Source organism: Cynoglossus semilaevis, chromosome 2, assembly GCF_000523025.1.
Source record: "Cynoglossus semilaevis isolate Cse_v1.0 chromosome 2, Cse_v1.0, whole genome shotgun sequence".
In the NCBI taxonomy this organism is placed as follows: domain Eukaryota; kingdom Metazoa; phylum Chordata; class Actinopteri; order Pleuronectiformes; family Cynoglossidae; genus Cynoglossus; species Cynoglossus semilaevis.
Genome location: NC_024308.1, coordinates 9187304 through 9215098, shown reverse-complemented (window position 1 = coordinate 9215098; position 27795 = coordinate 9187304). Strand labels below are relative to the sequence as shown.

At 42.1% G+C, this 27795-nt stretch overlaps 1 protein-coding gene across 11 annotated transcripts in view; it reads left to right on the top strand.

Moving 5' to 3' along the window:
- The window catches only part of elavl4 (ELAV like neuron-specific RNA binding protein 4), a 71269-nt gene that overhangs the window by 7259 nt on the left and 36215 nt on the right, over positions 1-27795 (top strand). For 5 of the 11 annotated variants that reach the window (XM_017030772.2, XM_017030762.2, XM_017030765.2 and 2 more), the window contains 3 exons: positions 21888-21974; positions 23781-23825; positions 25184-25430. In XM_017030772.2, coding sequence (XP_016886261.1) covers positions 21888-21974; positions 23781-23825; positions 25184-25430 — 379 coding nt within the window. Of the gene's footprint in view, positions 1-4836; positions 6223-6884; positions 7326-21887; positions 21975-23780; positions 23826-25183; positions 25431-27795 lie in introns of those variants that run through there. The other 6 variants (XM_017030769.2, XM_025065816.1, XM_017030790.2 and 3 more) reach the window with 5 other exon arrangements.

Sequence of the window (27795 nt, the reverse complement as noted above, 5' to 3'; positions counted from 1 at the left end):
GGACTCTGGATCTGATGTTTAAAATCTAAAAGGTTATTTTTTCTTTTTCTTTTTTTATCACAAGTCACGGTGCGTTTATATATGGAGCTCTGATATATATATATATATATATATATTGCGTGGGCTTGATCTATATAAAAGCACTCAGGTTTTTGTTCTGGACACATTTGCTCCAAAGTTAACAACAGAATTATAGCAAACATTAACACATATCAAATTAACACAGCAAATTAGAAGAAATTCATTTAGTAAATGTTTGAGGTAAAGTGTGTTCACATTTTATCTCTCTGCCTTTAAGGTCATGTGTTTCAAACCCCAGCAGGAGAATGTCCCCGAGGACAGGGAAGTTATTTGTATAAGAGGAGCAGCAGACTGTGTGACGGAGTTCATTTCTGTTGTTGATGTTTTGCCCTAACTAGTGAAGTTATTTTTTCATATTTTAATTGTAGCTTGACATTCAGACCGTACTAGTCAACCTCCAAACCCCTGCCAGTGAGATGAACAGACCTACACTGAGTACTGCTCCACAAATATTTTAAAGGAAGCTGTAGATGATGCCCACAACACACCTGTAGAAATCCAAAATGTCACGTACACCTACAGTGTACTTCTACTACAGTACAACATGTACCAACCAGGTAAAAAAACACTTCCATCCAAAGCTAACTTTCTGTAGACAAACAACTTCACAGACTCAAAATTATTGTGAGGAATAAGCAACACTAAAGTTCACAGATACACAAGTACAAACTTGACTGACCCTGTCATCTGACCAATCACAGGCTGGCTACACTGTTAGTCTGGACCAGTGCTGTACGAGACATGTACTGCTGTGGTGATGAGCAAAAATATTTGTTTGTTCATTTGAACACATCCCTCTTCCTATCCAAGATGTTAGCTGGGTTAAAAATAAAACAAAAACAAACAAACAGAATTTGAAGCTCATCAAGCTAAGTAACAGTAACCAAACTATTAAATCTGTTTGTTTTTCAAAGTATTATTCCGTCCGTAATTATTAGCAAAACAAACAAATTTAGATCTTACCAAAACAGCATTTATTCTCTAAACCGATGTGCTTTTACATGACTTTTTTTTAAACAAACCAAAACAACGAATCTCTTGCTATTTAAATCTAGAAGAAAATGTACAAAACAGGAGAGCTCTGTGCAGTTTACTCAGAGATCTGAACAAGTGTTCACTCGCTATTACAGAGTGTTCTGACTGAGCTTTTAAACATCCCCCTGTCACATCTCGGCAGTCTGCACAGCTCCAGCTGTACAAAACCGCTTTGAGTTAAAGTGATAGAAAGTAGCTGCGACAAACGCAGCGCCGTCTTGTTCCGGGATCCGCACGAGCAAAAACATTTTAATATACGGCGTGTTCGCCGGGGAGACTGACGGAGGCAGAGAGTTTGGACTGGCAGCATTACAGTACATGAGAGGGAGAAAAGGTCACTGCAACATTTAAAACGGATTCATTCAAAATAAAGGGCTACTTCAAAGAAAATGTTAATTTTACAGTGTGTGGGCTTCAAATCAGGACGTACGTGAAGTCGTTTAACGTATGGTGAATACTATGATTATTTTCAATAAGACGACGTGAAAAACATTGTACAGACACTGATGTTTTGATTATTCGGGTACAACAAAACCCAAGCAAACCAGAATTTCAATTAGAGCCACGTATTTTCCCACCACCACCATCTGCTCCTTCTGCTGGAGGACATCACTTTTCGTATTGAATCAGCTCCGTGTGCTTCTGTCTATTACTAAATTGTCAGAACACCGTGGTCCTCTGCCAATAAAAGGAAGGAAATGAGGGGGTTTAATTGAAGTGACAACAGCAACGCACACACAGTGTCTGCTTACAGCCGTGAAATGAACAGAAATCCGTGTCCATACCTACGCCTCACGCCGCCGCTTATCGTGAGAGTGAAGCTGTGGGTATTTACAGTGAAAGCTAACAACAAGCCTGTACTTTGTGGTGTGGAGACAGACGTATCATGTTAATAGCTGTCTGGGTTTGGGCAGGTTGATTTAGTCACTGGGCAGGTTAGAGGCTATTATTCTTATTTGTTGATTCTTACCGGCAGAGGATGGACACCTGCCAGCAGGGAGACCATCATCAGTCTGAGTACCGCAGGAAGATGGTTCTCCTGCCAGAACTTCAATAGGGGAGTTAAATCTCTCCTTCAAGGGCGAATCAGAAAGAGCCTCAGAGGCCCGCAGCATACTGAGAAGGGAGTTCTAGTCTGTTAAATATATTTGGGCTGTTTTAGTGCAAAGACTTCTGGGATTGCTCAGCGTGGAAATCTTCAGATAACTCATTTACTGAGTTTGTGTCTTGTTCTCATGTCTATCAACTTGCTTTAAAAAAAGGAAAGAAAAAACAGAGTCAAGTTTTGCTGTAAAAATGATTAACACTGGAGGTATTTTCTTCCATCACACTGAGGTTACACTTCCACCGTCATCGTCAATTCCTCGCCTTTTAATAGAAGCCTATTATGCAGCGTGACACACAAGAGAGGTGTTGAAACGGCGCATCTGACAAAAGACAAGATTCAAACCATGAGCTCCCACAATTATCACTGCATACGCACGCCGCATATTAAAAGTTTGCCGTACGTGTTATTCTCTACGTGCACTTTCACACCTGTACTCCAAACAACACCTGTTGGCCGTCGGCAGAATATACCGCGCTGTGTACGAGTGGCGTTTTAAACAGTTGTCTGACTCTGAGCCCCGGTGAATCAGCGTGAACGAGTTGTGATTTCTAAGGGCCTGACAAAGCCACGGCTTCGTGAATATTTTGCAGCAGACCGAGAGTGACTCGGAGAGAGTTTAAGGAGCGAGAAAGGAGTCTGCAGTTAATCCATTAAGGTCTGTGACGAGAGGGTTCAGGGAATAGACGCAGCACACAATGGAGTGCTGGAGGAGTTGTGGCATTTTGTCTTCTCCCCTTGTTTTCTGAATCAATAGGATGGTAACACAGACAGGAGGCCTACACTCTGCTGATATGACACTGAGTGTACGGTATTAGGAAGATATTCATGAACACTGCTAACAGGTGAAGATGAAATACTTGTTTAAGGATAAGCCACAAATGCCTTTCATTTTCAAACTTAACAGACATGAAATTTAAACAAAAATAATGCATTAATTTGCCTTTTACAACACATGCCAAAAAATTCTATTTTTTAAACTGTATTACATTGACTTGCGTCTTTTATGAACAGACATAGGCCACAGTGCAGTATCTGTCATACAAACAAGTGTAAAGGATCTGGTCATGGACGCCCATGACAGATGAGAACAACAGCTCCCTCCATCTGTCAGCGCCTGTGACTGTTCAGCACAGTGGGTTTCTTTTACCAGGACATGGCAACAACATGGTTCCATCTCTACTCCTAGAAATCATAACGACTCACAGACACTCAGAGTTAATAACATGACACGCAGCTCCTGGCAGATGGGCTGATAGTTCATTTACAGAGTACTGACAGACACTTTTATTGCTTTATAAAACCCTCCGTTCTGTGCTTTGTGTTCATTTCATTTTGAAATGAGAGGCAAAAATTATTGAATGAAAAAGTAAATGTTTTTATTGACCTAAATTAAATCAGGGCCATACTACTGAAATATTTTGTATCACTTCTTAGACATTCCAAAAAGAAGACTGAAATTAGAGAAAGCTAATTTTGCCCTGGTCTGACTAAAGCCAGAGGTCAAAGTTGAATGTTTACATGTTGGCTTAATTAAACCATTACTAAATTAGAAATTAGAAAATAGAAAAACATAACAGCATGTTGGTACTGTACCACTATGAAGATTATAAACATTACTTTTGTGATTTTGTGGTGCATTTCTAGCCCACAGCTAACACCTGAATCAGACCTCATATGCTAACCTCATATGCTAACCTCATATGCTAACCTCCAAGGCTTTTTTTAAACAGCAGAAACAACGTAATAATAATGCTGCCATTTTTAATACAAACCATAGTTAAACATCCTGTCATTAAGTATCTGGTTCATCCATAATAAAAAAAATATATTTTGGGGACATACTGAAATGAATGTTTTAACTAAGACACTGACTAGCTTGCTAACAAATAAATTACTGGAAATGTTTACAGACCTGCCGCTGCCATGTCTGATGTAAATAAAACCACTTCCCTACAACAAGGTAGCCAATAGCAATAGATTATTGAAGCTATAAATACAGCTTAAAGACATAGTTTCATCCAAACTGATGGTCTGCTGAAGATTTTCCCTTCTTTATTCCAGACTGTCAGAGTTTGTAATTAACCTAAGCGCTATCTATTTAAAAATAAACCAAATAGCTTCAAATTGTAAAATTACAAAAATCTTGAATACAAATTTTTATTCAAATTAATGTTTAATTTTAGATATTTATTAGCTCCACGTGGCAAAACAATTAAAATATATTATATAATATGTTGCAATATGCAATTCCATCATTTCCATTATTCTAAATAAATTAGAAATAAACTAGAAGATGAAGATTTGTTGCGAAGGCTATTTTACTGGTGAGTGAAATGTGATAGGAGTAAAATGGGGTTGGGACTTTTTTAAATTGTGTTTTATAATTAGTGGTAAACTTTATTCCATCAGTCAGGCAGCGAGTCTTTTGTTTTCTCCATGTTTTCTATTTTCATTTCTGTTTGTTTTAGCTACTGAGAGGACCTTAATATTGAATATTTACATACGTATGTGTATATATTTATGAATATAATTGTAGGTGTTGACACAGGCTGTACAAACAACAAGACCTCTGGGAATGTATATAAGGGAGTTCAGACCCTGGTGGTTCACTGTAGACCTGACTGCTGTTATCACTTTACTGCACAGTGTTCAGTCCCTGGAGATCGACCGTAATTACTACACTTGTCTAAGCAATAGTTTAACCATGAGACAGAATGACCTGCGCATGAGCTGACGCTACAGCTTAATGGGCGTCCACCTGTTCCTCTGGGGCATATGTGTCCAACTCAAGGCCCACAGGTTGAATCTGGCCCACCACATTGTTTTATGTGGCCCACCAAAGCATTACCTGACATGGTTGACTTGGTATAGACTGTCATGTTTACTGGATGGGTTAACTGCAAAGACATGGCGAGCTAATCACAATTCAACTCAACTACATTCAACTACATCTCCCATAATGCATCTTAATTTCGTGACCTGCCTCGTTGCATTCTGGCTACACTTGACTGTTCACCAAAGAAATATTTGCCCTCCCCAACGTAGGCTTGAGGGACATTCCGGCCAGTTGAGTGATTGAGTTTGACGCCCCGCTTTAAGGCCGCGTACATTACAGCTACAGAACAGCTCCTTCTGTAGGAGGAAATGTGTGACAGTGGAAGTATGTGTGTGTTTTGCAAAGGCATATCTGTCTGTACTGTGTGTTCCCGTGGAGGTGAGCGCACATGTGGAGAGCTGTGTATTTTCCGTGTGTATGCTTTAACAGCCAAGTGCTGCTGCCTGCAGGTAACTGTTAGAGGAGGCAACAGCTCCCTCTTTCTTAAGATAGGGGGACAAAAACAACCTGAACAGACCTGCTGCAGGGCGCAGGGAGTGTTTGTGTGTTTGTGTTTGGATTCATATATAAGAAGAAAAAAAATCTGAGTAAATGGAGACAGGGATTATATAAAATCAAAGCACAGTAATGAAGGGCACAATGTGGTTGTGGGAAGAGAACCAACAACTAAAAACGCCTCACAGCAGCATGTGGCTAAATTAGAGCCTAAGCATCTGAGGGACAGTTAAGCTCATACATGAACATAAAAGTCACCTCAGCTGATTCACAGTCAACCTCTCTCTGTGTGTGTCAGGGTGTTGATAATGACTCCCGATTCTGCCTCCTGCCACTCGCATCCGTGAGAACACCGCCCAGTCCCCACCTCCCCAGCCAATGGGAGACAACTGGGGATGTGAGAGGAGTTTTGCATTAATGGCTTTTTGTTTACTTTGAGGAGGGAGGATGCATCTGTGCGCAAGAGTTTGAGTTGATTTGTTAAACAATAGCGAGACGAGGCTGCAGCGTCGTTACAGCCGTGCAGCCGTTCTCCAGAGTTCCACCGCGTCTGTGCGCTCTCCATCCATCCGGTGACGCGCGTCGCTTCTTCCTTTCACCGCCGTTACACACACTTCTGTCGGCCGAGCACACCGTTACCGTCCGTACTGACACAAGAATGGTCATGGTGAGTAGGCTCTGAATCAGATGGCATAAACGCTGGACTTTCTTTTCTTCATTTCTTATGAGGTTTTTATACTACGTCTGTTTTTTCTTAGTGTATTTGAAATTAAACGTTTCCAACCATTCGGGCCAAAGATTACTAGATGGGATCATGTGGTGCGTACTGTGCGCAAAAGTGCTTGAGCTCTGACAGGACGCAGCCACGGCTGAGGCAACATGCGTCCATGTCCACAGCCATGCAAATGTGCAGCAGGTTTTTACCACGAGGCCAGTAATAGCTAATTTATATACAGAGCTGCACCGATATCCCATTACCATAGCGCCTGAGGCTGCAATCACTCTCCAAGAGCTCTGCTCCGCACCGCGCTGCCCGGCTCACTCAAGCGCAGAGTGCAGCAGCGATTGATTGCCTTGCTGGGATTCTGAAAGTCTTTTCTCTGCCAAAGCAGACTGAGGCTGGCGTGCGCCGACCAGGGCTCAGAGCCAGCCAGAGAGCGAAGGTGTTAACATTAAAGATAGGGAGGAAGGAAGGAAGGACGGGAGGGAGGGAGGGAGAGAGGAAGGTGAGCCCAGAGCGTGACAGGCAAGCCGTGCAGCCAATCGCATATTCTAGGACAGGTGATGGTGACGATGGTGGGGAGGTGGGGGGGTTGAGTGGGCGGGAAATGACCTTCCAGCTGAGCAGGCGACTGGGTGGATGGGAGGGAGGAGGAGGGGAAGGGGAGGAGGGGAAGGGTAGATGGGAGGGATGGAGGGAGAAGGGGCGGTTTGCTGCAGCCCAACACTCTCTCACCCAGACTCAGCATCACTCTCCTCTCTGCATCTGTGGAAGAAGGCGATGCTCTCTCCTCACGCCTCTAGTGCTCTGCTCTGTGCCTGCCTCCAAGACTCCAGCTACTAACACAGAGCCAGAGGGGGAAGAAGAGTGAGGAGGGGGAGTGAAAAAATTAAGATCACAGAGCCACGAGAGAGTCGCCAAGGAAGAAGCCAGGAGAGCGATAGTAAGGTCTGGTCATTGTTGAGGTGTTCCTGTGGCTGCTGTGTGAGCAGAGGTAGCGTGAGACCCCAGCCGGCATCTCTCAAATGGAGTGGAATGGGTTTAAGATGGTAAGAAAAAACAAACCAACTGTGTTATTCCACTCTGTAGTCTGTTGTCCTCTGTTTCATTTGTGGCAGCGTCCAGTGGCTGGAACAGATGATGTGTGTGTGTGTGTGCATGTACTTACATTAAAAGTCAGTGTGTGTGTGTGTGTGTGTGTGTGCAGTGACAATGTGGAACTGTTTGCTGTGTGGAATGTTAAGTTTGTACAAGCAGACGATGTGTGAAGCAGGGACTCATTTTGGTGTGGTTTATGGGTGGGATGAGAACCTGAGGGAGAGGGGTGACAGGATAGGGCTGTATATCACGCTGAGAGGTGCTGAGGCAGGGGCAGGGGTAAGGAACGACAATGGGGGGGGGGAGTGGGGGGGAGAAAGGCAAGGGTTAAGTCGGGGAACAGCACCCATTTTATGTTCAGGCTAGGTCTGAACCCACCCTCCTGTTTCCTGCTGCCTTTGCACCATACTGAAATATTTACCTGCATGTGGCCCAGTGAGGTGGGCTGCATATCACTGAGGAGAGAACAAGGGTGTCGGGAATCTAGACCTCTGCATATTTGATATTCATGTATGCAAAGTAGTCCTTGTTAATTATGTGAGTAGACATGCGATGTGTCATGCTGGTTGTGTACTCAGTGGGTGTGTTGTCCATGTGTTGTGCCAGAGCTGGAGAAAGATGGAGTAGGTGTGCTGGAGTAGTGCGCATGCCTGGAATAGTATAAAGGTGTAGTGCATACTCTGCTCCTGTGTGTGTGTGTGTGTGTGTGTGTGTGTGCTACCAGAGTATCCTGTATTACTCCTTAAGTTTAACATGAATTTCTCCATCCATAAAATTAACTAGTACATTACTAATAGTACTAGATTATCTAGTACATTTGGTTAAAAAAGTATAATATACTACTACAGTGTCATTAATTATTATTATTATTGATCAACAACATTAGTCACCACCATCGTGGTGGAGTGGATAAGCACCAATTCTGTAATCGTATGGAGAGAGGTAGAAGACTTTGGCAACAAGTCAATATTTTATCTCTTGTTTCCTGGCTCCTCTCCACTGGACTCATAATAAATTGCTAATTTGCTAATTGCTAAAAATGGCGTCGGCCTGTTTCTAAGAATGATCACAGAAACCGACCAGCTTAACAAACAGGCGAGAGCCACCCTCTCTCTGGTCAGTTGGTGAGTGTCACAGACAAAGGCAGTTAGTAAGAGATGACTGACAGCTGTTAGAAATAAAGACGGATGAATCTGTGACGGTAAATGTACCAGTGTGACGAATCAGATACGCACAACTGAGCCTTGGTATAGTACCCAGGCCGAGCAGAGACATGAGACAAGCTTTTACACACACATACACATACACATACACATATATACACACACACATGCAGTTGCTCTTTCACCCTCAGGCAGAACACCATGAGCTCCAAGGTTACAGATAAGAGATTGGGCTGTGTGGAATTTATTAGCTCCAGTGCAGTGAGTACATGTGTGTGCTCAGTGATTGAATGTACTGTAAGTGAAGATCAGAGACAGGAAATGTTTGGGGATGTGGCACAGATGTGATTATACGGCACGTCGTGACTGACACACAGTATGTAGAAATAAGACGTGTTGACAGGAGCCAAATCAAAGTTTCTTCTTCAGTGCTGCACCAACACAGACGTGTTGTCTGTGAAGCTGCGGTGCCTTCGTATGTGATGAGCTGTGTGTGTGTGTGTGTGTGTGTGTGTGGGGTAACTGACGCAGGTCCAGATGCAGAGTGACAAGTTAAACTGGAGCCTGATTAAATACCAAATAAATGGATAAAGTGGGGGACAGTGTGTGTGTCACGCACAGAGACAATTGTCTCTCAATCTTCTTTGTTTTGAATCATGAGCATAACCTCAGATTGGACCAACGTTGGCTTTGGGTGTGTGTGTGTGTGTAATATAAACAAAGACATACAGGTCATTAGGTCATTACTGGCTTTGTGTTGTGGTGGAGTGTCCTTTAGACATTGGTAAGAATCAGGCAAAATACAGCATTATTATTATTATTATTATTATTATTATTATTATTATTATTATTATTATTATTATTATTATTATTATTATGGCCAAAGACATTACCATGTTGTGTCTTTGCTTTAAAAGTTAGAAAGAAGTCACTGCCAATAATATAATAATAATATAAGAGGAAAATGGCATTAAATGGTAAAATGTTTAAAAACATTTAGAAATTATAAAATCACTGTAGGGTATTTTATTTTTTGCTAAGTCATATTTTAATTCATAATTTGTGTAAAATATTACCAGTGAGTGAATGTGGAAAAGACATTTTAAAATTACATTCAAATACTTGAATTTATTAATATATGCGTTAAATTATTACGACTCTGTGTAGATAAGGGGAGAGAAATATTTCATTGTAATTAATTTGTTAATTAGATCATTGTGGCATACAGTGCAAAATGTACTGTTGTCTTGGTGTTAATATAATACTACAGAATTTTCTTTTCTTTCTCTGAAGCTGAAATCAGCCAGAAGGCTGTTAGAATAAGGAGCTGCCATAATAACATGCCTCCCAATCAGCATGCTTTGGTTTTTAAATATTCCTTCTGTGTTAAGCCTAAACACACATGAAGGCTCACAAAATGGTCACATTAAAATTTTAATACTCTTCCACTGTGATTTTCTTCATTTATTTAAATGTTTTTTTTCTTCTTCTTCTTCTTCCTACTAGAAGACGGTAGAAATCTGAGAAGTGCAGCACTGCGCTCTGCTGTGAGCCGAGCACTGCTCAAAAATACTAGACTTAATTCCATTGGCAGCAGCTCAAACTGCTACAGACAGACACATAATCAGCTGGGGAGTGTCAGCGTCTCATCCCGTTAGCGGATGCAGGACCGAGCCCTTGTTGTGCATCGTTCCTTCTCAGAATAAATATCCCAGTGGAGAATACAGCGGGAGGACAAAGGTATCCACGCGTGTAGCTCTTTGTTTGGTCAAAGAACTGGAAGGAGAGGAGAACACTGGCTTTCTAGCTACATAACTGCTCTGCCTTTCTCTCCCCCGCTCCCCCTCTCATCCTCTCATCCTCCACTGTTCCCCGTGTGTTTTGGTATTCATACAGATGTTTGGATATGAGTGTCAGCTTCTCCTGAGACGGCGCACGAGCGGCTGACTCTTCTCATCTGCATTTTGCATTCCAGTATAAAAGGGAACAGAAAGCGGTGGAAGGCATCAGTGGGAACGCTGTCTTTGTCTATGATTGTACGAGAAAGAGAAACGCGCCTGTTGTTCGTCTCTGGTAGATTAACCGGCCCGGCGCTCCCGCCGTGTGATGTTTAAAGGACGTTTCAAGGTCGCACTTTTGACAGGCCCCCACCGCCTCTGACATATTAAACATTCATATTTCCCTGTAACCAGATGAATTATAGATCCAACATGAAACTGAACCAGCTCCAAATTGGCACCTTTGTGCGTAGAAATGGACACTTTATGTTCAACAAACACAGCCTCGTCTGCCTTTCTTTATTATAGGTACGCTGGCAGGAAGTGAAACACTGTAAGAGGTGGTCTTAGGGGATGTAAAGGTCAGGGGTCAGCCTCTGTACATACAGTCAAGGTCTATTACTACCAATTATTTTAAAGGATGCAGATGAATACATAGAACTATTTTAGCATATTGTTCTCAAGTGAAAAATTTAAAAGGAAAATAATTTCACTTTCATTTCAGAAAGAAATAATGTGAATAAATTGTGTTCGCTTTTTCACATTACTCGTACACAAGAACAGAAACTACCATTATGTTTTATGATGTCAGAGATGTACCATGTGACCAAGACCTCTAGGACAGAAGTTCAAATCATAAAAACAGTGGCAGTGATGCTGGGCTGACCACCGTTCTTTGGCACAGACCTTCACCATTAGAACGACTGCTGAAGGTTTTGTTAAAAAAAGGATTCACACTGTGATGGTGATTTCAGTACTGTATGAAAAATGAATGGAATCTTTCTGCTTCATTACCAAGGACAACACAGAGAACGAGCGCAGTCATGAAGTGTTTACTTCTCAAACCGAAGCTAAAACCTGAAGTTTTCACTGTTCGCCAAGAACTGGAGCTCTAACAATGGCTAGGTTTTGTAAGAGAAAATAAAAGAATAGAATAGATGTACTTTATTGTTGTTCCACTGGTTTAACAAAATTAAGAATGGCAAAAAAATAAAGCAAATAAACAGTGAAGAGATAAAAAGTGAATTTATATTTTTAATTGGTTGGTGGTTTTGAAATAATTCTCAAAGGGAATTTGGACTTACATGATCAACAACCAACTATCATATGTTAAAGTGTATGTGGAATAAACACTAACTGAGGTGAATAGAACTCATCTCAACGTAAACTGCGTTGACCCCGCCCTCCCCCAGAGGACTGCTTGATCTGGCTCCAGTTTTCTGTCACCTTGAAAAGAATCAATAAAGTTCCTACGAATGAATGATGTGCAGGTCTGACTTTAGATCTCAAAGGTCAAAGGCTGCAGCATGTATCCTGGACTGTGTACGTCCTCCTTCATTAGACATGATTCATTTGACTTCACTGTATAGTTACTCTTTAGGAAATCTTCCCTTTAATCAGACACTGATCGCTCCTCTGTTTCCTGCATTTTTAAGGCCTGATCGAGAAAGCAGAAATGATCATCATCATCGTTTTCCTTCACAGTGGTTTAAACAGAGAAAAGAGAAGGAAAAGAACCGTAGACCAGTGACAGTAGAGCGCCATCTTCCAGATCTGCGGCACATGCTGTCACATATCAATGCAGTATTCTCTATGCCCACCAGCTGTCCCAGTCTATATGTTGCCTTGGTCACACATGCCAAAGAATATGAGCAGAGGAAGCCTCCTGTGGGTGTCTTCAGTGACTTGGACTGTCGGGGAGGGGAGGGGGCGGGGGGGCCTAATCTGCCCATTTGAATGCACACCACGCCTTAATGTTTTCGCTGGTACGCCACAGGCCTCGTCTGTTAGCTGCACCGCTATACGTCGAGGCTTTTGTCTCCCGCTCTCCTCTCTCTTCTCTGCAGTGGGCGATCGTAACCGCTCCCACATCCAGTTGTTCTCAGATCATGTTTTTACAGTAAATTCTCCGGTCAAAAATGTTTAGATGTTGTAAAACGCCGTGGTTATTTACTGGAGCGAGCGCAAACTAGAGAAATGAAATAACACTTGATATTTAATGATAGCTAGACTTAAAATTAAATTGATAACAATAATAATAATAATTATTATTATTTATTATTGGATGTATCTGTTTTGTGACGGTCTGACTCAGCCTCCTGCGTCAGTGAAGGAGCTGAGCCTCCCAGAGCCACATGTAGTTTCCAGTTATTCACTGCCTCCATTAGTGTTCAGTCATTAAGACAGATGATGGACGGCTGTCCTTTTTCCTTTTCAGCTATTTGATTATGTGAGCTCTGGTTTAGGGCTGAATCAATAAGGAGATTAGCTGAGCACACGCACACACACACACACACACACTCAGACACACCCTGACACACTACCCACGGCTGTGGAATGAATTCTTGCGTACTAAACTAGTTTAGTGTCTACGGGCTGCGCCTCTACTGCAGAGCACACGCACAGCCAGACAAGGGCAGGATGTGTGTAAGATGCAGTTGATGGGAGAAACTGTGATTAGATTAGAAGGAGTTCTGTCTCTGCCTATAGCAGCTGGTCCTCTGCAGCTCTCTTCCTCTCTGTGCTCTGGGTGCTCTGCTGTACATTTTTGTTGTTGTTTTTACTGCGGCGCTTCAGGCCGTTGATAGCTTTTTAACAAAGGCGCCATAACTGCCTTCAGACCCTCGGAGCAGGTTTTTATTCAAACGCTCATGGTGTGAATTACATTAAACTGAAAATGAGTTTCTGTGAGATGAGTTAAACGTGTTTTTACTTTGTCCTTCCGTGTGAAAATATGCTTTTGTCAGCTTCTACCTTCAAGGATTTTTTTTTTTTTTATGTAAATACAAAAAGCGTGGCTTGGGGCTGACGACAGAAAACAACATATATGTTTGTTTAGAAGTGGAACTGCTGAATAGCTTATTTATACCTGCAGGTGGATACACTGACGGTTTATAGAACAGTGGCCTTGTTATTCTTTTGTGCGTGTGTTTGTTTAGGTTCATACGCGGCTGCGTGTGTGTTAGTGTACAGTATTTTTCTAAAGATAGGGCCAGCATCACAGAGATTGCCTGTTGCCTGCCCAGGTGCATGGCCGCGTTCACCTGCCAGCTACTTGTGGAGGTGGTGTCCTCGCCCACGACACATGGTGCTGCTGAGTCAGATTGATCTGCCACTGAGCTCTGGGTACAGTACAGTACAGGCAGAGGCACCAGTGATTCCCTTTGAAAGTAAAGCGTTTTACTCACTCCAGAATGTAATACAAGGATCAACATGTTGGCTACGGAAAGAGAGATGGTAAAAAACCAAGACGTGGACATACTTGGTTCTTTATCATCATTCAGTATGCTCTGATCTTTTTTTCTTCTTATTGAACTACCTGTAGCCCTAACTTTTATTAGTCATCGTTTTTCATTCTTGCTCACCGCCCACATATTTTGAGTTATAACGCTAAATTCGTGCTACAAATTGCATTGATAGCTTCTCTGCCGACACCTTTAACCACGCCGCGACATTTCATTAAGGGTAGAAATGGGGATCAGGATCAGCTACTAACTCCATTAAAATATTCCCGCTAAAAGCCTGGAGAGGATCATTCCCATCAGACACATCCAGAGACTACAGCAGTTGAAAAGTGTATCAACGAAATAAACAAGAAATCGTGACAGGAAACTCGATTCCAACTGCAACCAAAGCTGTGACTGGGTTGTTGGTTTACATGACACTTCTATTGAGATTGACTAGCTGTGTTAGCTCTGCAGCTAAAGATGGAAATAGTGGTCAGGGTCATCAAGTTGAGGGGCTGTTTCTGGCACGGCAATGAAACTAGTGCAGGGCTGATTAAGACCTGGGAGGCCAGGCCAGGGCTGGGGCACGGGGACAGGGACTTGGGCTGCAGGCTCCGTCCAAACCACTAGGCAGGTGTCCAGCTGAACTCACACCCCCACAGGAGCATCGGTCACTGGAGCTGCACAAATTCAAGTGTCATTTCAAGAGTCAAGATGCTCACTAATTTTTGCCTCCATTAGTGTTCAGTCATTAAGACAGATGATGGACGGCTGTCCTTTTTCCTTTTCAGCTATTTGATTATGTGAGCTCTGGTTTAGGGCTGAATCAATAAGGAGATTAGCTGAGCACACGCACACACACACACACACACACTCAGACACACCCTGACACACTACCCACGGCTGTGGAATGAATTCTTGCGTACTAAACTAGTTTAGTGTCTACGGGCTGCGCCTCTACTGCAGAGCACACGCACAGCCAGACAAGGGCAGGATGTGTGTAAGATGCAGTTGATGGGAGAAACTGTGATTAGATTAGAAGGAGTTCTGTCTCTGCCTATAGCAGCTGGTCCTCTGCAGCTCTCTTCCTCTCTGTGCTCTGTTTGCTCTGCTGTACATTTTTGTTGTTGTTTTTACTGCGGCGCTTCAGGCCGTTGATAGCTTTTTAACAAAGGCGCCATAACTGCCTTCAGACCCTCGGAGCAGGTTTTTATTCAAACGCTCATGGTGTGAATTACATTAAACTGAAAATGAGTTTCTGTGAGATGAGTTAAACGTGTTTTTACTTTGTCCTTCCGTGTGAAAATATGCTTTTGTCAGCTTCTACCTTCAAGGATTTTTTTTTTTTTTATGTAAATACAAAAAGCGTGGCTTGGGGCTGACGACAGAAAACAACATATATGTTTGTTTAGAAGTGGAACTGCTGAATAGCTTATTTATACCTGCAGGTGGATACACTGACGGTTTATAGAACAGTGGCCTTGTTATTCTTTTGTGCGTGTGTTTGTTTAGGTTCATACGCGGCTGCGTGTGTGTGTGTGTGTTAGTGTACAGTATTTTTCTAAAGATAGGGCCAGCATCACAGAGATTGCCTGTTGCCTGCCCAGGTGCATGGCCGCGTTCACCTGCCAGCTACTTGTGGAGGTGGTGTCCTCGCCCACGACACATGGTGCTGCTGAGTCAGATTGATCTGCCACTGAGCTCTGGGTACAGTACAGTACAGGCAGAGGCACCAGTGATTCCCTTTGAAAGTAAAGCGTTTTACTCACTCCAGAATGTAATACAAGGATCAACATGTTGGCTACGGAAAGAGAGATGGTAAAAAACCAAGACGTGGACATACTTGGTTCTTTATCATCATTCAGTATGCTCTGATCTTTTTTTCTTCTTATTGAACTACCTGTAGCCCTAACTTTTATTAGTCATCGTTTTTCTAACATTCTTGCTCACCGCCCACATATTTTGAGTTATAACGCTAAATTCGTGCTACAAATTGCATTGATAGCTTCTCTGCCGACACCTTTAACCACGCCGCGACATTTCATTAAGGGTAGAAATGGGGATCAGGATCAGCTACTAACTCCATTAAAATATTCCCGCTAAAAGCCTGGAGAGGATCATTCCCATCAGACACATCCAGAGACTACAGCAGTTGAAAAGTGTATCAACGAAATAAACAAGAAATCGTGACAGGAAACTCGATTCCAACTGCAACCAAAGCTGTGACTGGGTTGTTGGTTTACATGACACTTCTATTGAGATTGACTAGCTGTGTTAGCTCTGCAGCTAAAGATGGAAATAGTGGTCAGGGTCATCAAGTTGAGGGGCTGTTTCTGGCACGGCAATGAAACTAGTGCAGGGCTGATTAAGACCTGGGAGGCCAGGCCAGGGCTGGGGCACGGGGACAGGGACTTGGGCTGCAGGCTCCGTCCAAACCACTAGGCAGGTGTCCAGCTGAACTCACACCCCCACAGGAGCATCGGTCACTGGAGCTGCACAAATTCAAGTGTCATTTCAAGAGTCAAGATGCTCACTAATTTTCTGCACGCATTGGTCCAGAGCTGGGATTCAACCAGTGGACAAATGTCTCCAGTGCTGCGTGTGAGAGAGTTTTAAAAAAATCTCAGCGTTGTCACATTCCAACCACTTTTTGTAATGCAAGGTTGTGAAAAATACAATATACAAAAAGCACAGGGGAGTGTGTTTTTCCAAACCAAATAATGTCGAAGACATACCTGAATGTCAAAGAAAAACCAAGCTCTGTTTCACTTCCCCAGTCACCTTTCCCAGTCGTTCGTTTTGTGTCCTTTGTCAAAGAACAAGAGAGGAGGCTCACACACTTGAGAGCTGACGCTAACATTAGTCAGAGTGGAAGTCATCTGCAGTGAAAGCTCCACTTTTAAAATCTATGTAAAAGTCCATTTATCACTACCATGCAGCTGACCGTGGTCAGTTTGGAGGGTCTAACAACAGGATGTTTGTCTGTTGTTACCAGAGCTGATGTCCTGTTGTGGTATGCTACATTAGCGGCCTGCTGCAGGCTAAGTCTGAAGTAGCAATTAGTTTTACAACTGATGTTTGGACAAGTGACATTAGTTTAATGTCTGTGAGTTTACCCATTCAGTGGATGGACACAGGTTTTACAGACTTTTTTTGTCATTTATTTGTATCTGCAACCAAAAAATGCAATTCACCTATGAAAAGTCAAGGGTAAATGTCTCAGTCGTGGAACTGAGCTTTAATATATTTTTTATTTATCTACTGTGTTATTGGACATTGGCTATAGATCTGCTCAGAGCGTGCTTTTCTGGATCATATAATTACTACTGGGACGTTGTGAACAAGGTTCAAATGTGTATGTTTTGGTGTACATGAGTTGACCAATTGGCTTTGAATAAAGCTGCCAGTCTTTTTTCACGCAACAAAGAACCAGAAGGTAAACATATCCTAGTGGAGCCTCTGGCGGGGCTGTGGCTAGTCTGGACTGGGGCTGGTCTGGACTGTGGCTAGTCTGGACTGGGGCTGGTCTGGACTGGGGCTAGTCTGGACTGGGGCTAGTCTGGACTGGGGCTGGTCTGGACTGGGGCTGGTCTGGACTGGGGCTGGTCTGGACTGGGGCTGGTCCAGCAGTGACTATAGAAGCAAAGAAACTATTTAGGCGCTGTAAAAGTACAAACATACAGCACCTCCTGTCTGAGGTGATGTGGTCTGTGTTCTGTTTCCTTCTAATCTCTGACCTCACACGAGTGAATGCCAATTACCGAGGGTTACAAGGAAGTGTAGGGGAAGCTGCATTGATTTCACTGACAACTAAAACATCAGACGGAGGGAGAGAAGAAAGAGGGGGAGAAAAAAAGTCAAGCCAAGGTAAATGAAAATTTGCTTACATCCACGTCTTGCTCAGTCTGGAACATTTATTATTCCGGGTAACAAACACACACAATACACACACACGCACACCCACACGAAGGATGAAGTAGAAGAAGAGAAGAATCCATTTGGTAAAGTAGATGCAGATCGATGAGGCTGGAGGTAGGCAGACCAGAGTGCTACAGAGGAGGGGTGTGTGTGTGTGTGTGCGTGTGTGCGTGTGTGTATGAGTGCATGTGGCGTCGCAGATTACTTTCCATGATTGATCCAACCCAGCATTCGTCTGACCTGCAGGACATTTCAGAGCTCGGAGGATGCTGCTGGAGGTGGAGAGACATGAGAGACAGGCAGCCAGGAATAAAAGGAGAGACGAGAGAAAAATAAAAAATCAATAGTGCAGAGAGCATTACTGGGAACTCGACTGGCCGAGGAGCTGAGATAGTAAAGTCCTGCAATCTTTATGTTTGACTTGGGTTTGACAAGAACTCAAATGCAGTATCACGTGTATCAGGGGACGGAGACTTTCGGGATTTCTGGGGGGTTTTTGTACGAGTTTAATCACTGCGATGTGGCAGCGGACGGAGGACACGCCAAATGTCAATATCAGTTTGAGTAGAAGTGAGTAGAAGATCAGCGGAAAGGTTATCATGATGATAAATAAGTCCACAGTTATCATTGTCTCATAATTACTATTGATTTGTGCTCCAAAGTAGAGCACAAAAAATGGGGAGATTTCACTGTATACAAATATTAGTAAATATTTTTAATCTTTGTTTTAAAAAGTATAATAAATATTACGTTAGTATTGGTCGCCAGACGAGCTTTTCATTAATTTTTTTATTTTTAGCCGTTTTTAGATTTACATCTAGAACTTTTCTAATTGAGCCAGCTGCTTTATGTTAGCTGATTCTGTAACTGCCAGCTAGTGTGTCTGTCAGTGGAGTGATTCTGCAGCATACAGTCTACTCTGCAGTCTCATCAGCCTCCATCTCTCCCTGCCAGGGCAGGGTAAATTGATTGTCTAAGCTGTGCGCGTGAAAGAGAAGAAGGGGGGGAGAATGCCCGCATCAGGACGGCAATATAAAGTACTGGTTTATGGTGTAAAAGCAGTGGGGGAGTGATGAAGGTGAAAGGGACAGAAAAGGGAGACAAAAAGTCAATTTGAACTCTGAAGGCTATATAGGTAACTGGTCTGTGAAGGGAAGGAAATAATCTTATGCAGAGGGCATCATAAAGACAAACTCGTTTGCAGTAAATCTTGAGGAAAGTTGTTGGAGCCTTTCCTATTTCCACAAAAATACCCATCAGGTTTTGCAGCAGGTTGATAGAGCTGGTCCTGTTTGACTGCAGAAGGCAGACACCACTGGCCCGGAGCCCAAGGAGACAGGAAGCACTTTTGTGGCATCAAATATTAACGGTGTTATAGAGTGTATTGATTATATAATAAGTTTTCCCAGCATCCCGAGCAGCAACTGAAATGTATTCCCTGAATAATTGAAACTGTATCCATGAGCAGCTTTTTCATCTCACTGGTTGGTGAATGTAATTGCATCGCACCCTGATACCAGTGTTATTTGAGATTTTATCCAAAGATGCACGTGTGTGTTCATGTGATAAACGGGCCGGCGGCGAGAAAATTAAGAAAGATGAAATTGTGCACGCGCGCGTGTGTGTGTGTGTGTGTGTATTAACAAATGGTTGAGCACTGAATATAAAACACTGAGCAGTGTTTGTTTCTGTTATTTGTTTAAATGAAACACAGAGTTTTAAACACACTCCTCCCAAACATCACGTTCCATCACGTGTTCTCCGACACTGAACCGCGGCTGATGGAACCTGTTCAGACGGAGACTCATATACATCTGCTTGTTGCTTCGTACATTTCTATCACCATGCTACCTCCATGCCATCACAGCACCGTCATGTTTGCTTGCTTTGGCAAACCATGCACTAGCGCTGACATAAAAAACCAAAAGCTAGCTCTTTAGCAATGGGTGAAAAATGTTTTTTTTTTTATGTTTCACCTCTGCTTAACCTTCTCTTTTTCAGGCTAGTTATTGTTACATAAAAACAATGTTTATGTACTTATTCTTTTTTGTAGATCTCATTCTAAAAGATAACTAACAATAATTAAAAGAGCAAAAACTGTAAAAATCCTAAAAATCTTTAAACTATGTACTCAAACGGTTTGTATAAGAACAATTTAATTAATTCAGTGGTTAATGCCTGCAACACACTTCATAAAGTTTCTGATTATCCTCTCTACTATGTCCTGTGCTTTTTCTAACATATTGATTGGCTGCTGGCAGACCAATCAAGCACAAGCCCTGGATGCTACCTCTTTTTGTCTTTTTGTTTAAAACAACACCCTCGTCACTTGCTGTAAAAAATACATTTTACTGCAAACATCGAGGATCAAGTAGCGACGTCATGAACGTCCCAAAACCATGTGACAATAAAGATCATGGTACCAGAGCAGATGGTCAGCTGAGGGATCTTTTCTCCTTGAATTTTTACGTGAACGTAGATACACAGATAAGTCTTTAATTTTGCTACAGTAGATACTTTGGTGATTCTTTCAGTGGAACTTTTTTGGACTGTGTTGCAGGCTACATTTTTGACTGACGCATTACACTGCATTTAGTCAGTCAGCAGTAATAATCCAAATATTTAACTTCTAATATTAGTGTTGACTGCTAATATGTCAAGGTCTCTGTGAATTTGGCTTGTAATCATAAGAGTAAGCTTGGTAACCCTGCATTAGATTTCATTTACCAGAAATGACTCCAAATGAATTAGGATATGATACAACATATCAATAGTCAGACTCTAGATTTTTATCACAAACTACAAATGAAACGTTGGTCCAAAGCAGGCTAAAGCCAAGGCGGATCCCAGCTAAATATCTGATGAGAAATATTCATAATATTCTCTATTCCGTACGCACGAGTACTAAATTCCTCTCTTCTTCTAGTACCCTGACCTCTGCCCATTCCCGTTTTTTTTCCTTCCCTGAAGCTGACAGTTCAGTCTCGTTTAGACCTCCATTATGCATCCCTGTCTAAGCCGACAAGACACACTGACAACAGAACGTGTACAGACGCTCTCCTCCCCCAACCCCGTCTCCGCCTCCCTTTTTAAATATTGAAAGTGTCTTCCCCACAGCTCAGCTATTGTCTTGTTTTCCTCCTCACGACTGATCCCTCACTTGGCTCGTCATTCTTGTGAAGGAGTGAATGAAGGCAGAGGTCATTCCTCCTCTCTTCCTCCACTCTGTTTAAATTGGCTCCTGCAGCATCCACAGATAGCTGCGGGCATTTCAGCCCCGAGCCTTGGAGAGCTGCTCACGCTCACTGCTCACTTGTAGCATTTTTCTGTCCTCGGCTACAAGGATGTGAAGAAAAGAAAAACCCTCAATGCACTGCCAAGGTCGTTTAGGTCCGTGCCAATTTGTAGCTTTTTATTCCATCCATAGATAAGGTAGTTAAGGCTATTAATGATAGATAATCATGTCAACAGATAAAAAAAAAATCACAATTCCAAAAATACCAAAATTCAGCTTATAATATTATTGATGCCGAGATCATTTGTGTAAAGAGCACAAAGTGCGATCTGCATTTGACAAAGACACAGCCATTTATTTATTAATAAAGGAACACTTATTTAACACTTGAAACAAAAGCAAGTTCTCCAGGTTATTACTTCCTTTATATGAATAATTGGTGGACATATATATTTATATAGTCACATATATGTACATCTGAACATTTATACATATATGTGACTATATAATTATATATATATAGATATAAATACAGATAGATATTTATGTAGTCACTTATATGTATATATGAACAGATACACTGTACATATATGTGCTTATATAAATATATATCATATAAAAAGAGTACTGCACCTTATGTATATTTGCTGTGGTGCAATATTTTTTTGATGCAGCTTTATTCTATCAAAGCTAGTTTAAAAATATATAACCACATATTTATGAATTTATTAGTAAAAAAAACAAAGAGAAGCCAATAACCCATTGTCAAAACCCAGTGATGACTCAGCTTCCTGTCTTTGTTTGAGTTTCCCTGCTGGGACAAAGGTGTTTCTGTATATCTCTCAGTGGTTGCCATTTCCCTCAACACCCTTCACCATTCCCCCGATCCCACTACAACCTTAACCCTGCAAAGTGAGTGTATGATGTTGACGGTGGGCCGTGCGTCCCTCCCTCCCTGTGCTCCGCTCCATAGGGGTCGACAGAGACACAGTGGCGTCAGGCAGAGCTCCCACAGCTCCAGGGCTGGGCAGAGAAGGGATTGCTGACACAGCCAAAGATGGTAAGGAGACGACTGCTGCCAGACGGATGGCCCTGTCATTTTACACACCCATGAAGTGATATGATATGATAATGTACTGTGTTCACGTATACAGCCATCACGCTGCTGACCGAGACAGTTGGTGCAGAGACTTGTGAATGAAGCAATAAAAAAAAAGGCCAATGCAAGATTGCAGGGTCAGGGTGGAGGTCACAGTAATCCTCAGTGGCCGACCTGTTTGACCTTTCATGTCTCTTTGTCTGTCTATTTTACCTGTATATATATTTGTATGTTAACAATGCGTGTGCAGACTTCACTTAATTGCTTCCTACTGTTTCCTACTGAGCACTTAGGTGCAATCATTACCGCAACCTTTGCTTTAAATATAGCCTGCTTCAATCCAGTCCAACAGCTCTGTGAAACACAGAAGGATGACAGCAGCTGACGTCTACAGCAGAGAGCTCTCTGTCAGGAGCTTCTTTTCTTCAGAGACATCTGAACTGGTGTTTTACATTTATGAAAGCTTCTACTAAAGCAGAAAGGCACAGGTCTATTCTGGCTGTTTTTGCAGTACGGATGGTCGTTGCTGGTCCAGACTAATGATCCACTAATTAGAGAAGCAGCTATATGTAGTTGATTTATTAGAACAGCCAATAGTTGAGATGGGTTTTTTTTTAAGTCAAATAAAATTGTTTTAGGTCTTTTCCTTGTTGGAATTCCATCACGACAAAGAGTTTTTATGGAATTACAAACGACCCACTCACTGTAAGTGTTGAGAATGTAGGATATTAACAATGCCCTGAATTCAAAAGAGTAACTCTTTATTCCAGGGCTGTCTAATTAATCCCATTATTATTTTAAATGTCAATACACACGTTGTTATTTACACGTAGTTTAAAACATCAGCTCCACACCCAGGTGGCTTTTGTGGCGACCTTCGACTTAAGGTCAGTCGCCCGAGTTGTGTCCAGCTGCACCGAGCACAGGGCAGTAAACAAGTCTACGACTGACAGGCTGATTGACAGTTGTCAAATGGTTTGGACTGTAGACTGATTAATATTGTTGAAGACACGTTGTACAAGCCACTGTTAAGACCCACGGTACTGACTCAAATCCACCAGCCACAGTTAGGAGTGTTGATTTATCCTGATTGATTACAATAAGGAATAATCATGATTAATCGTGATTCGTCCAAAGCCACCAAAGTCTGACAGCCCTGGTTTATTTTGAACTCTTCTGACACCACACACACATTGTTCCACTCTCCACACCCTGTCTGTGTGTATCACTGGAGGCAGAGCCCAGTACTTACTCTCCGGCCTGCCCATGTACTGGGACCTTCCAAGTCTGAGACACTGCAACTCCAGATAATGAGTAAAAAAGAAAAAGAAACAGAGCCAGGGTCTCGTAGCCATTCATCAGGACAAGCTCTGAGTTCAGAGTGCTGGTCGTCCCTGCTCTCAACCAATACACAGTGAAGTGCACCACTGAGCAGCACAACTGCTGGTGGGCAGGGACAAGGACATAAGTGGCCAGTGCGACTCTGCAAGTCCCTGTTAATTAAAGGCAGACATTTTTGGTGTAGAAACTCCTCTGAAAACATCCCAGGGAGATAAAAGCCTCGGTGACAGAATGCAGCCTAGCAGGGAGTGTAAGCACATTTACCAGTGGACTCAGTTGGTCTAGTCAGCAGTGGTTCCTTCTGCTGCTGAATCCTTGTCTTTTACACTTTATTGTCACTGGTTTATCATAAGGAAAACTGTCAAAAGCACAAAACAACCTGCCCACTGTTCTCTCTCTGTCTTTCTGTGTTCGTGGAACGTAAAGAACGAGAAAAGAGAGAGGGGAAGGGACAAAGACAGACCGTATGCAGTAAGCAAGTGTGCGTGAGAGAGTGTGTGTGAGCGTGTTTATGTCAGTGTGTATCGACATCCATGTCTGTTTAAGCATTACTGTCTCACTGAACGTTAGATAAAAATATTTAGAAAATAAATTCAACTGTACAGTAGTAATTTCATAAACAACTTGAACCAAAATATGAAGAAAGCTAACAAACGCAGCAGCGAGTCACGTCTTGACTTCTTCCTAGAGATCACGTGTATATTCTTAGAACAAACGTCCACTCCTTTGATAATCCAGAAATAACCTGAATCCTGACTTCTGGCCACTTCCCCTTTGTTAAACCCAGCCCCGCTTCCAAGTGCAGCCTGTCCTCCTGTTCTGTGGAAGAGTTAAAAATAGACCCAGAGCTGAATGGTTAAGGAGAGGAGAAGAGAGGAGAGAGAGTTCTCACTGGTTACTTTTAAATTTTGATTCAGTCACATCTCTTCTTTTTTTTTTTACCTCCCCCCAACTTTAATCTGAGGTTGAAGACATTTACTACAGTCGCTGCGACACAGCGTCAGGAGAAGTGAACACAGATGAAGCATTTGTCTTTGGTGGGAGATGGAAACAGAATTACACACTTAGAGCTAACAAAAGGACACGACGACAATGTCAGTGTGACAAAAAGATTTTATCTGGGATCCAATGTCAGCAAAGGGGGAAACTGCAGATTAAAAAAAAAACCCCACAGTACAGACAAGGTCACTAACAGTGTGATAGCCGATAGCGTCGAGTCTCCTGCTCAGTAACAGTCGTGTCTTTGAACAGTGCCACTCCTCTGCCATGTAGTGTTTAATGTTTATATTTTCCCCTCTCACTAAGTTAATATTTTTGATCAAACATGTTTTTACGCTAATGTTTGAATAAATTCCCCCGGCCTGTTGTTTTTGTTAGGGAAGAGTCTTCACTTGGAATAATCCTCTCTATTAAAAATATATCAATGTGAGTCTGCGTCCTCAGACCTTTCCCTCTCACCTTCTCCTCTGGGTTATTTTCAAGGTGGCACAAAGGCTCACAGTTTAGTGGTGACCACTCTGATACCTGGAGGATAAATCCAGATATGACAAACCCAAGTATCTGCCCGTCACAGACGCAGCAGCAGCATCAGTGGCATCAGCATTATATTTATCTGCTCGGCCCAATGTCAGGGTGTAGAATTGTAGACTGTTAAAAAAAACTATTCTCATTAAACCAAGAATTACCTTAAATAGAACAATACTAACTAAGTTATGACAGGTGTTATGACTAATGATTGTCTCTTCTTTTTCTTTTCCAACTTTCACTTCCTCCCTGTCTTTTTGTCTCCTCTCCTCCCCTCCTCCTCCCTCCTCCTCAATGTGCTCCAGATCATCAGTAACATGGAGTCTCCGGTGACAAACGGCCCCAGTGGAGGAGGTACCACGGCCAACGGGCCCACCAACAACAGCCGTGGCTGCCCCTCGCCAATGCAGACCGGCCCGACAAACGACGACAGCAAGACCAACCTCATCGTCAACTATCTGCCCCAGAACATGACCCAGGAGGAGTTCCGCAGCCTGTTTGGGAGCATTGGCGAAATCGAGTCTTGCAAGCTTGTTCGAGACAAAATCACAGGTAGAGAAATGAGATTTTACACTGTTATTATTATTATTATTATTATTATAACATTACATTGATTTTGACCAGTACTTCGAGGCGAGCCCCCCTAAAAATATGTTCTCAGGTTCTTAGTAGTATTTCAATTCGCAGGGGTGTGGGTACTGTATGTCCATAAATACATACATATATGTATATGTATGTATAAATGTGTGTGTGTGTATATATACACATATAGATATATGTATATATAGTATTATTATTATTAATATAGTCTTTATTGTCATTGTAACACATATACATATATACATTTATGTATATATGTATATATTTATGTATATACAGTATATAGTTAAATGTCATTACAAAATATACTATAAGTAAAATAGTAGTTTATGTTCCTTAAAGCAAATAATCGAAAGACAGAATTCGTGATAACCTACTGACAGGTAAATGTGAGTCAGCGCTTCATTTCCTGTTTTCCTCATTAGTGAATAAACAAGAGAAGAAACCTGTTTACTGGACTCAAAGTACACATCTAACAGTGCTATTATATAAGGGTTCTCACACACATCAGTCAACATTCTCTTTTTTCCTCTGCATTTATTGCCCTGTGCACTAGTCATAATGAGAAAACTAAGAACATAAACATGGTGGCAGCTCTGGTGTAAATTGAATGCCATATGTTCTCACACAATAAAGTAGTCTGTGTATGAATGTATACTCGGCATCGATCCAAACAAGACATCTATTATGAGAGAAACGTCTCTCCGTCTCCATTAGTCACAAGGAGAAACACACAGCAACTCTGTCTGCGTTCACCCACTGGAGCTTAACCATGAAGCAGCGCCACATGTTCTCCAGAGGTGTTTAAAGTAAGCAGTACTTTTGCTGCTAATCATGGCTGCAATCTGGGCATAGTGGCTGTGTGGGTGGCCATACAGCAGATGGATGGAAGAGGAGTGGGGGGGGGGGGAGGGGGGCTGAAGCAGTGGGAGCTTTGTGATAATGCTCAGTAATGGCTTTCATTTTAGATCCTACTTACTGACACTCTTCTCCTGATAATCTCATTAAAAAGCACCAGGCAGCCCAGATCAGCGATCCGCTCAGAAATAGCAGCAAAACAAACAAAGCTGCGGCGGTAAACAGGCGGACACCAAGACTTCAAATCGTACCGTTAGATTCTCTGAACCAGAGGAAGATTAACCGGCGACTGGCACTAATAAGTGGCCACTGGAGCGGTTACCTTGTCGCCCGATGACCCAGCTGTGTGATGCACATTTATACAGATGGAACAAAGTGCGTACAACTTCTAAATGATTTCCAAACGCTGCGATGTCTTCATCTCCGTCACCCTGTGCCCAATTTGTAGCGCTTTTTAAAAGCAAAAACCACATCGGCGGGCCCCGACCCTGAGTTTGGACTCCTTTGTTGGTCCTCCTCCAAACTAAACTGTGAGCGGTGTTCTGCCGTTAATAACGTTTTTTAATTGGTGAAAAAACGTTTAATTACATCCTGCACTCTCTTTTATATCGATTAGTATAACGAGGCTCTGCTGCCATTAGGTTTTTATATCCTTTCATGTCAAACTGAGAGCCAGTGGAGTAATGAGCAGAGTGTACGTCAAAACCTATTTTTAAGTTATTTCAAAACATTTTAAATAGAAACAAAAAAAAGCAGCATCACAGCCTTTCTTTATAGGAAAAACCAACAACAAAAAGACTCATTATTTTAACTTTGGTAACTTACTTTTTAATAATTATAATCCTTTTACATTTATTATTAAATATCAGACAAATTTAAGGAAACAAACACTGGAGGAATATCTGTTTTAGTCATTTGACAGTTAAAAATTAGTTAACAGAAAAATGTTATGTATATTCATATCAATTGTATTTTTTTAAATAAGATGCTGTATGTATAACATTATTCTTACTGGGTATAAGAGAGAAGAGAAAAGCACATCTGAATAAAAAAAACCCCATAAACTTTAATTATCTTTTAAGTGACATTAAGTAAATATTTTCACTTTTGATCATATATGGCGTATTTAATTGTTGTCACATTTATATTATCGCGTTTACACTCAACATGCGTAGGCCTGTAGCACACTGACTCACTTCCTTTGTGCGCACTGCGCTGCTTAAGTCACCTTTCCAGCAGAGCTGATGCAAATTGTAGTGACACGGTAGCAATGCAGGCAGATGTTGGCTATGAAAAATAGATGGACTGATGTCAGCGGTGGAATAGTTCAGGCTGGAGCGTCACTGACAGACAGCAGCTTCTGTGCTTCGAGAGCATATTTAATAATAACGAAAATAAAAAGGGAGGTTGGCTGCGTTTGTCTTGTTTTCCAGCGTTTTTTCTGTGGTTTTGGCAACAC